Below are 12,040 nucleotides of genomic sequence, written 5' to 3' on the forward strand. Positions count from 1 at the left end.
AATTGTGTTTTGCTATAACTTTCTTTGGAGTTGTTTCTAGCGACACCTAGGGTTTTTGGAGAGCCGACTACCTTTGAATAGTAGATCAACTTAAATCTTGATTTTTTTAGCCGAAATAAAAATCTTTCTCACTGATTTCTAAAGTATTTTCTATTCGTTATAATTATTTTAGTTGTGAGGGGATCGGATTCTTATCAAATTAGTATCAAAGCACGATTCGTGAACTTTGGCGTCGAAGAAAATTGATGCTTTTGAAGAGAAACTAGGAGCAGTTGGCCAACTCAAATCTGAAGTTGAGGAACAGATTTCATCCATGGAAGCAAAGGTTTTTTTAACCAAGATGACATGATAAAGAAAATATTGGAGCTTCACACTCATGTGGCAACATCGGAGGCAAGTACACTGGCGGGGGGCCGAGGAAGTGGGGAAAACCTCAATATTGGCACAATAGAGAATGATCAAAAGGTAGAAATATTGGGTAACAGGGAAAATACGCCACCTCTTGAACCAATAACTAATAGGAAGATGGGTGAAGAACATGGCACGAGGAGAAATTAAGAGGAAGAAAAGAGCAAGGCTGATTTTGAGAAAGAAGATTTTATGAAAGGAGGGGTGGGAGAGAACAATGGAGTGATCACAACAATCACCACATATGAGGAGCTGAAGGTGGAAGAGAAAGTTGGGGCGAAGGGGATCCAAAAGTGAGAAAACTGAAGATGCCCGTTTTTTAGGGGAAGATGTTCATAGGTGTATTTATAGGGTGGAGAGGTACTTTGCAGTGAATGGGCTAATGAAGTAGAGAGTCACGGCTTCAGTTTAGTCTTGGCTTCTTATCTCATTCTTCTATCCACAAGTTTCCACTCTTTCTTCTCAAGTTATTGGAGGTGTTGGTTGGCCGATTTGATAGCATTTGCCGGAGGAGTTTTGTGGTGGACGTTGGCCCAAGTAGCTGTGGTGGACCCTTGGTTTGCATGTCCTTAAGCACTTCTTTTATTTTACCTACTATTTCGTTGCATGTGAGGTGACCGCTAGTCGGTTGTTCTGAGGGTAGCTTGTTTTAATTTAAATTTAGTCTTCGTTTTGTTTAACTTTCGTATATTTTGAGGTTTATTTGGTGTTGGCTTTCTAAATTTGAATTGAGAAAAGTTTTACTAGCCCTTGTGTTCTCCTTTTGATTTTTCTATCTAGTTGTCTGCATCAAGTTTGGTATCAGAGCCTAGGTTAGCATATCCTAGGTTGGTGTGTGAGTTTTTTCTTAAAAAACAAGAATGGCTAATCAAAATAATCAAGGGGATTTGCAGCAAATGATGCAACAATTGACTGATTTACAATATCAAATAAATTACATGGCTAACACACTTGCAAATTTGAATGTCAACAATGCTAATGCACAAAATTCTAAAAGTGAAGAAGAAATCCCTAGGAATCAAAGTAGACATCACAGGAATTGGGATCATGAGATAAAAATCGATGTCCATAACTTTGAAGGTAAGCTACAACCCGATCAATTCATGCAAATGGGAAGAAAAGATGGACCAATTTTTCAAATGAAAAAAAATACCTGATAGTAGGAAAGTTAAGTTTGCTAGCTTAAAACTCACTGGTCATACATTAACTTGGTGGAAGAACCTTTAAAATAATAGACTAAGGCGAGGAAAAGATAAAATCCAAAACTGGGATAGAATGAAAGAAAAAATGAAAGGAAAGTTTTTGCTTTCTGATCACTCACGAACCATATTCCAATAATTTAACAATCTTCGTCAAGGAAATCAAACAGTTGAAAAATATATTGAAACCTTTTATAAACTCCAATCTCAAAACGACTTAGATGAATTTGAGGAGAGAATTGTCACTAGATACATTAACAGATTAAAATGGACAATTCAAGATCAATTAAACTCGCACCATATAATCAAATTTGACGAAGCTTATCGAATAGCCTTAAAAATTGAAAAGCAACATCAACGATGTCAAAACAAGCCACCTGAAACTTATAAGCGACAACAAACTGGTGGGATTAAAATTCAATCTTCAAAACAACCTGTGGGAACATCTGGTGTGCGAACAAAAACATTTGAAACTCAAACTTTAGATAAAGGTAAGGGATTGATGGGACCCAAACCTACTGAACCACCCAAGCTGATTGGACCATGTTACAAATGCGAATTGTATGGGCATCTTTCAGTTGCTTGTAGGAAAAACAACCCTCACAGAATTAATTATATTGAAAATGACGAAGAATTAGAGGAAGAGGAAGATGAAGAAGAAAATTAAACTAAACCCGAAAATGAAATTGAGTTAGAAAGGGTGGACGTAGAAGGCGACCAAGGTGACAAATTCTTAGTAATCCAATAAATCCTAACTACCAAAATGGAAAATGGGGATAAATGGATTAGGAAAAACATCTTTCAAACCACTTTCACTATTAAGAAAAAACTTTGTACTTTAATGATTGATAATGGGAGTTCAAGTAATTTTGTCTCACAACTAGTGGTAGATAAGCTTAAGCTAAAATCCAAATCTTACAAAATCTCTTGGTTCAAAGAAGGAGATGAAGTTCCTATCACAAAGCAATACATAGTTAATCTATCAATTGGAAGCTCTTATAAGGATCAAGTTGTTTGTGATATTGTGCCTCTTGAAGTCTGTCACATCTTATTGAGTCGTCACTAACAATTTGATCATAAAACAATTCATAATAGGGAAAAGAACACCTATACTTTAATTCAAAATAATAAGGAATTCACTTTGTATCCTCAAAAGCACATTCCAAACCCACCTGTCAAAAATACCAAAACTGCAAAAACAACCACTCCCGAACTACTCATTAACACAACAACAACAACAACAACCTCTTTTAATGGCCAACATTCAGCACCATAAAGCATTGCAGGCCTCACAACCATCTTATAGAATTTTCCCTTAAGTTTGAGGGATACTTTTCTATCACACAACAAGCCCGATGCATTCCTCCACTTCAACCATCCAACTTGAATTATGCTGACAATATTCCCATCTATTTCACCATCACTCTGAACAATAGATGCAAGATATCTAAAACGTGTACTCTTATTAATGACTTGATCGCCCAAAGTCACAATCCCTCACTAGGTCTATTACTACTAAAATTACACTCCATAAATTCCGTTTTAGATCTACTCCTTAACACAAATGTATTGAAATAAACTGAGATCGCATATTTGATGTTAGGAAAAGAGTCTGATCCAAGCTCTCAAATTCCCAAAGAAATACAACATTTAATCGATAAATTTTCTGACATAACCGCTGAAGAGTTGCCAAAAGCTTTGCCCCCAATGAGAGATATCCAACATTATATTGATTTAATCCTTGGAGCAACATTACCTAATCTTCCCCATTACTGAACGAGTCCAACTAAACATGAAGAACTTCATAAGAAAGTAACTGAACTTTTAGAAAAGGGTTTAATCAAAGAAATCTTAAGTCCTTGTGTTGTGTCTGCTTTACTTACACCTAAAAAAGATGGAATCTGGAGGATGTGTGTGGATAGCTGTATCATAAATAAAATAACCATCAAATATAGGTTTTCAATCCCTAAGCTCGATGACATGTTAGATATGCTAAGTGGTGCAAAAATCTCTTCTAACATTGATATGAGAAGTGGGCATCATCGGATTAGGATTAGACCTGGTGATGAGTGGAAAACTGCGTTCAAAACCAAGGAAGGATTGTATGAATGTCTAGTTATGACTTTTGGATTGTTTAATGCTCCTAGTACATTTATGAAATCAATGAATCATATCTTAAGGTCTTTCATAGGAAAATTTGTAGTTGTGTACTTTGATGATATTCTGATTTACATCACTCACCCTTTTTAGCACCTTAATCATGTGAAACAAATCCTGCAAACTTCAAGAGAACAAAAACTGTACATCAATCTAAAGAAATGTTCTTTATGACTATAAGTTTGACCTTTTTAGGGTATATCATGTCTGCGAAGGGAATTAAAGTTGATCCTGTTAAAATTGAGGCAATTCAAAACTGGCCTACTTCTAAGAATATCAGTGAGGTGAGAGGGTTTCACGATCTAGCTTCTTTCTATCATATATTCATAAAAAACTTCAGCACCCTAATTGTTCATATCACTGACTGCTTAAAAAAAGGAATCTTTAAATGGACACATGAAGCTGAACAAACTTTTCAAATAATCAAAACAAAAATGAGTTAAACTCCCATTCTTAGTTTGCCAAATTTTGATAAAATCTTTGAAGTTGACTGTGATGCCTCACATATTGGTAGCTTAGGGAATTTACTTAGATGTCTTGCTGATGAGAAACCTTCCCAATGGAATTTGATCCTACCCCAAGCTGAGTTTGCATATAATAATTCTGTTAATCGATCCACTGGAAAGACTCCTTTTGAAATAATTTATGATCAGCCAATTCCTCACACATTTTGGATAGAACTTGTTTACCCTTGCCTAACAAAATTAGTGCTGAAGCCACATAAACTGTTGCTCATATTAAATCAATCCAACAGCAAGTCCTCGAAAAACTCCGTATGGCAAATGTTAAATACAAATCTGCTGCTAACAAACACTGAAGGGAATTTTATTTTCAAGAGGGTGATTTTGTTATGGCCTATTTTCGTCGTCAGTATTTTCCTGTTGATACTTTTGGCAAGCTAAGCCGGAAGAAGTTTGGACCTTTTCGTATTCTGCGAAAATTGGGCACGAATGCCTATCTCCTGAATATTCCTATCAATGTTGGAACTTCTCCTGTATTTAATGTTTCTGACATTTCTCTGTATGAAGGAAATTCAGATGATTTTGTGGAGGTTGAGACTTTACCAATTTCCAATTCCGTTCTACACAGGGATGATCAGATTGAAGATGTTCTTGATATCAGGACTACTCAGACTAGTCATGGAGAGCACAAAAGGTTCTTGGTTAAATGGAGCAACCGTCCATTAACTGATTGTACATGGATGGATACGGTAAAGCTAAAAAATCGTCATCCGAATCTCTATCAAAGAGTTGTTGAAGCTTTCTCATTAGGAGATGAGATTCTCCCACCGAGGGGGAATTGATGCATGTAAATTTCAAATTTTTTTAGTATTATTGTAATATGAATGCTATATATTTTTTTATGCTACCCTATGATGGAAGGCAACCAATGATCATGAGTAGGTAGTGTTTTGGACATGTCATTCTTTGGGGTGTGCTAGCTACTTTGGTGCCTTGGCTCTTGGGATGATGTGGGCTTCTCGGTTTGGGCTTGGTTGCCTCGGGTTAGCTTCCCCTTTTGGTGAGCTGTTGTGTTCTTCTTCTAAAATCAGCTCATTATTATTTCATTTAGCTGCCTTTTCAGCTCATAATTGGGTGTCCTGGTTCTCCACCCCTTCTCTGGTGGCCTTTCGGTTTCTCCGCCTGGCTCATGTCCCGTGGCTGGCTGTTGTTGTTCCCCGTGGTTCCCCGTTCATGTCCCCCGTGTGGTCTTTTCGGTTGCTGTTCCATGCGTTGCCTGTTGGTCTTTTAGTTGGTTCAACTGGATGTGATTGGGGATATTTGGCTACCTCTTTTCACCTATAAATATTTGATGTTTTGAGGCATTTAGAGGTTGCTGATTGCTGAGTAAAGTTCTCTAAAAATCTGAGGATTTCTTCTTGGGAAAGCTTGTGAGCTTGTTCCATTTCTCTTCTCCTCTCTTCAATTTCATCTTGGGCTTCTTATCTCATTCTTCTCTCCACATGTTTCCACTCCACTTGTATCTTTCTTCTCAAGTTATTGGAGGTGTTGGTTGGCCGATTTGATAGCATTTGCTGGAGGATTTTTGTGGTGGACGTTGGCCCAATTAGTTGTGGTGGACCCTTGGTTTGCATGTCCTCAAGCAGTTCTTTTATTTTACCTACTATTTTGTTGCATGTGAGGTGACCGCTAGTTGGTTGTTCTGATTGTAGCTTGTTTTAATTTTAATTTAATCTTCGTTTTGTTTTACTTTCGTTTGTTTGGAGGTTTATTTGGTGTTGGCTTTCTAAATTTGAATCGAGAAAAGTTCTACTAGCCCTAGTGCTCTCCTTTTTGACTTTTCTATCTAGTTGTCTGCATCACAAAAATATATAGGCTAAAAGCTGATTATTGATGTAATCCAATTGAAATAGGAAAATACTTACTCAAACCACCGTGTTTGAATACAAGTAATAGCTTTGACATATATATCCTAAATAACTTGAATATAACCAGTATTAACTCTCTTTTTTTTTTCTAGAACTCTCCAAAGTAGTTCTCTTAGAACTTTATCATATGTTTTTCCTAAATTATAGATATCATATGTAGGTCCTTATTCTTTCTATAATTCTTCATCAGAACTCTCAATAAATTTATAGCTTCCATAGTAGGCTTAACCGACATGAATCCAAATTGATTTTTAGAAACATTAATATCAAGTCGTAACCTATGTTCAATCAGTTTTAATGTATGATACATTAACTTAATTCCACTACAATTCATACACTCTTGTACATCACATTTATTCTTAAAAATAGAAACTAACACACTTGTCCACTCATCTAACATCTTTTTAGTCTTCAAAATAATATTAAGAAGTTTAGTGATGTATAAAAATAGCTTCTTTCATGAGAAGAATTATATGGCTAGAACTGCCTAGTGTAAAATCATTTGCATCCAAAGCTAAGAATATTGATTACAACTCAAAACTAAGACACTAATTGCTTTAAATTTTAATTGAGAAAAACCGAAAAGACAAATTTTGTGCATCAAATCTTATTAATCCAAACCACAAAGAAAAGAACGAATTCAAAACTGCTCAATATTGCTTGGTTCCCAAAAATATATTTACAAGTGTATGCATCTATGATGCACCGACACTCTGCTTAAAGAGGTATGCAGTGTCGGACACATGTCGGACACGGACACGCGTCCGACACTGCATGGACACGTGTCCGACACGGCATTGGAGTGTCGTAATTTAAAAAATTAAAATTAAAACCGGACACGTGTGTCCAACACACATGTCCGGTTATTAAATAATAAAATTGTCCGATTCGTTCTATTTAGCCTTTTCCGCCAACGTGAAGCTCTATTTTTCCGATCCACGAAAGAAATCTTCTAGGGCGGACCGGGCGAGCTCGCAGTCGACGCCAAACGGAGCCCGCTACCTTCGTGTCCCGTTCCTTCGTCATTTCTGCTCGAGCCGAGTCCGAGCCGAGCTCGTATTTCCCATTCCTTCGTTCCTGTGTGATTTTTGCGGTTAGCCGAGGCAAAGTTCGCAATCAACGCCAAACAGAGCACCTTCTACGCACAAGAGAGCTAAGACCTGTAAGTGAATTTCGCCATTTCTTCTCTTTATTATTGAAAAAGCTAATGTACATGCTCGGCACCGCTAGGTACATGCTCGGTACCGCTTAGTACATGCTCGGTACCGCTAGATACATGCTCGGTACCGCTAGATACATGCTATGCATCTATTTTACACATAATCAAGATTTTACATTAGTTTCCTAATGATTGAAAAATTGCTTTCAAAGAAACTGTTGGGGCCAAAATTCACATTTTAAATACATAAGGAAAGCCATATTCCAAGAAAATTCAATTAAAACATCAAGCAGTAAATGACAGGACACGTTGAGAATGACAATGCAAAAACATTTTAAAAAGCAAAAACAAAAGTGACAGGAGAGACCAAACATATAGAACTACGACGCTAAGCTCTAGAAGAGAAAGGAACGGGAAAGTTGGAAGAGAATATATTTGTAAATGTGCAAGGAATAGGCATTAATTACATTGTCAACATCCCAAACTCTCACTGTTTTGTCAAAGGATGATGTGGCAAGACGGGGAATGTTTGGGCTGAAACGAACATCCGTTACCAGTAAGTTGTGCTCTTCCAAAGACGATTTGGTCTTCAAAGTATCCGTGTACCAAAGTACTGTCTGCAGCAGTAAATCGTACATCAAATCAACAGATGTCACATTTTCTCAGCAAAAACTCAAAATCATAAGAAACAAAGCATAAAATTGGTATTTGAAAGCTCGGCAAATCAAACCTTCTTATCATGACCACCAGTTGCCAAGAGTTTTCCATCTGATGAGAAATGACAGCATATGACTTTGTTTGTGCTCGCACGAGCAATTCCAATTTCCGTAAATGTAAAACCTGAACAGCATCAAGAGAAATTAAGAAAATTTCTAAAAAAACAGAGCTGAACCCAGAATTACAAAATTTAAACACAGAACAACATTTTCTATTAAAATCTGTTCAGAAAAACTTCAGAAATTTCAAAAAACACACCTTTGCTGACATCCATACTACGACCAACTGTATCTCTTGGATCAGCATCATCATGGGACAAAAACGACTCAACATTGTCATCTAAAGAACCATCTTCAACAAAGCGATCAATATCAGCCTGAAACTCAATATAAATGTTATCTGAATGTCAAAATGCAGTCACAATGAAAATGTGTACACCCCAATATTTGGTTTTGGTCAAAATTTTGACCATAATTTAAACTAAGCAATCGTCAAATCTCACCCAATACTTACCAACTGGTTTGTAGATGTCAAAGTACCAGTCCCATCTGAGCCAAAAACAAGCAAAGGCTTAGATGAGTTTCCACTATGCTGCAACGAAGGCATGGATATCACATCCCCAGGTGTATGAGTAGAGGGTGTTGATGGTGCGGAACTCGGAGAAGGTCCAGCAGTATTTGCTGTTCCTGAACTATTGGCTGGACCTGAAGATGATCCAGGTTGCTTCCTTTTCCGAATGCTCGGATTTCTTGAAGCCTAAATCAATAAAAACTCAATAAATTATGGTAAAACAATGTGGCAGTAAATAGAACTATTTTAAGCACACCAGTTCCTCATAGCTAAGTCTTCAAAAATTTATGCAAACAAATGAAAAGAGGCTTATCACTTTTTGTAAAGTTAATGTGATCTAAGAAGCTTGATTGCGTAAGGAATCAAATTGACCATATTGCCAAATGTAGAACTTATAAAAATTAAGATGAAAGAACATGGATCTAGCAGGAAATTTAAGGTGTCTACAGCCACGATTGGAACGAAGCAAACCATAGAGATTCCAAACTTCCCATAGATACAGGTCCCACACAAACAGGCTGTAAGATGGCTTTCAAAACAGAGAAAAATCCAAACATGTTATCTTAGACAATGACAACATAATCGCCACCAAAAAGCATAATAATATATCAAAATTATTACCACCATGCTTTAATATTAACAGTTCAATACGACAAGCATACCTGGTCATTTCCTCGCAAAGAGTTTGATATGTTGCCATCCATAGTCACACTTGTAGCACCCATCTTATCTTGTTGATGGAGGTGCGTATTTGAGTTTTGTGACTGTTGGCTTGAAATAGGGAGCTGCTGAACCTGCTGCTGCTGATTATGGTTTTGCTGCTGCTGCAATTGAGCTATTTTCTACTACAGATAAACAATAAAATAAGGTATAGAAGACTAGCAGAAAAGGTGAACCACTTTCACAGAAGGAACAGAATACACAACTTAAAACTCCTACGTTCAAGGACACAGCTACTTCAACTAACTGAAAAAGATTTTGATGTTATGTAAGACGGTAGAGCAGTAAGTAAAGCAAACATTAAGACGACAACGATAAAATTAACATAGGAAAATAAAGGAGAACAACTCATCTTTTTTCTACTTCACAATGAAGGAGATGTACATAATTTATAGGTGATGCAAGAGAGCTAGAATAGAAAGAATCTATAAGAAAATTGAGGCCAGCTATAAATCAATTGCTTTTATATAGAGTAAGAACTCAGTTTATTGCTGAGTTGGAAGGGTATCTAGCCCTCGTGGATGACCATCAGCAATCCCGTGAATTGCTGAGTTGGGTGGAGATTCGGCCCTTACCACATTTGGAGGAACCCAATACTAGGTCAAAAGGGTGCAGCGGCATAGGAATATTTTGAGTTGAGTATAGGATTTTCACACTCTTCTCTTAAGTTGGGAATATATGTTGATTATTCCTAGCTAAAAGCAAGTTTGTTGAAGTGATTGATCAAGAGCTTTGGTGGTAATATCTACGTGTAATTCATTCAAATTATCCATTGATAAAGTTTTTTCTTTTATGAAGTGTCTATCAATTTCAACATGTTTAGCCATATCATGCTAAACAATAATTTTAGCTATATTGATAGTAGCTTATGTTCGCTGAGGAAAAGATGGTGCTACGGCACGAACCCCGCTTCGCAAGTTTTAGGTCCAATTTTTCCCCGAGGTAGATTAGATTATAAATTAACTAGATTTCCCCCGATGATCGGCATCAGGATTTATTTAGTTTTGAGATTCCACTTCCTATGAGGGCAAACCCTCATAATAAATTTCCCCTCCTAACTCGTAGGAGAGAACTCTCAATTAAGGATGAATTAATATTTAGATGTGCAACATTTTAATTTTGGTTGTGGGATGGAGGTAAACTCGATCAAGATCTAATGGTTCTATCATCCCAGCTATAATGTAGGTCTAAATAAGCTAACAACTGCTAATTGTATTATTCAAGAAATATGATTAGCAGACATGATTTGTCTCCTCTCAGAGATCCCGAGTAAACTGAAGTTCATGGATGTAAGTTGATTTGGTTTATGTTGAGACTTGCGGCTCCGCTTGGGAGTTGTCTATAGTTTAGATTTAGGTTAGGTCTTACAGCCTCGTTTAGGAGTTGCCTATAATCTGAATTTGGGTCAAGGCTTACGACTTTCATTAAAAGTTGCCCATATAGCAGGTCATACGGCTTCCCTTAGAAGTAGCCCCAATAGCTGGTACTATGGCCTCTATTAGAGGTTGCCAATATAGTGGAAGTGTTATTTAATCTAGGAAAGTTTTCCCTAATACCCTAATTAAAGTGAGACTTATGACCTATACTAGAGGTGGCCCGTATAACAAGAGACATGTTATCTGTCCTAGGGAGGGTTTTCCCTAATGGCCTAATTGAAGTGGGACTTACGGCCTTTATTAGAAGTGACCCGTTGGTGGTTTATGGTTATGTTGCTTTTACCTCAAGATTTCCCCTAAAGTCGGACTTATAGCTTCTATTAAAAGTTGCCGAGGCAAAGGTTTAGGTTAGCAGGGTTTTAGCAAACATGTAATTTGCATTTGAGTGTGTCTTACTACTTCTATTAGAAGTAGCCCGAGTAGCAAGTCTTATGGCTTCCCTTGGAAATAGCCTGTGGGTGGATCTTAAAATATAATCCTATAAGCAAGGAAGCCCATGTTTGAGAAGTTGATTACTCAACTTTGGAGGATTTGTTGTTCCCCTTGAGAGGGTTTATTAACTCCCATTGAGAGGTTGTGCATTAACTTAAATGGGATTTATCCTATTTTAGCTAGTAGTTGCCTCTTAGGGAAACTTTAGAGTAGTTACACACCCTACCGCCTGAATCCAGTGCTCTCAACCCTAGCTTTCAGTAGTGTACTGTGATTTTTTCTTATGGCAGTGATCATAGTTTTTCTACTTTAGTAGCTTGTCTTTTAAATTAATACTGATGTTTGTTAAGTACCTTGCTTGTTTTAGTACAAGTTATGTTTCATTAGAACCAATTTTATTTTACCAGTACTAGTTTATTTTATTAGTACCAAATTTATTTTATTAGTACCAATTTTGTTTTACCAGCACCAGGCTGACACCTTGCTTGTTTACTTGCAGGTATTCGTAGTTAGCAATTGCAAGAGATATAGCTTGCAGCTGCAGGGTTTACCAAGAGCTGGAGCCTACCAGGAGTTCGAGGGGTTTAGTTTAGGATTTTTGGAGCTTTCTTTCTGTTTTATGTTTTGGTTGTTCAATTCTTTAATCAATTCTGCTAGTGTGAACATTATTTTTTAATAAATTCTTTAATTACTTTTTTACTTAATTGCATTAATTAATTATATTAATTAATTAAATAAAATTTTAATTAACGTTAACTTTTAATTTAAAATTAGTTGCTCAGCTCGTTAATTTAAATTGAAATGTATTTTTAAATTATATAATTATTTTAAATTAATTAATAATTAAATTGGT

The 12,040-nt window shown here is 36.6% G+C and overlaps 1 protein-coding gene across 2 annotated transcripts in view; it reads right to left on the reverse strand.

Moving 5' to 3' along the window:
- Positions 1 to 12,040, reverse strand: part of LOC110092274 (transcriptional corepressor LEUNIG) — a 91,579-nt gene that overhangs the window by 22,877 nt on the left and 56,662 nt on the right. For both annotated transcript variants that reach the window (XM_020816760.2, XM_020816759.2), the window contains 5 exons: positions 9,262 to 9,441; positions 8,543 to 8,785; positions 8,288 to 8,405; positions 8,043 to 8,152; positions 7,780 to 7,929 (listed from right to left, as the gene is read on the reverse strand). In XM_020816760.2, coding sequence (XP_020672419.1) covers positions 7,780 to 7,929; positions 8,043 to 8,152; positions 8,288 to 8,405; positions 8,543 to 8,785; positions 9,262 to 9,441 — 801 coding nt within the window. The remainder of the gene's footprint in view (positions 1 to 7,779; positions 7,930 to 8,042; positions 8,153 to 8,287; positions 8,406 to 8,542; positions 8,786 to 9,261; positions 9,442 to 12,040) is intronic.

The sequence above is a fragment of the Dendrobium catenatum genome, unplaced genomic scaffold (genome assembly GCF_001605985.2).
Source record: "Dendrobium catenatum unplaced genomic scaffold, ASM160598v2 fragScaff_scaffold_1381, whole genome shotgun sequence".
In the NCBI taxonomy this organism is placed as follows: Eukaryota; Viridiplantae; Streptophyta; class Magnoliopsida; order Asparagales; family Orchidaceae; genus Dendrobium; species Dendrobium catenatum.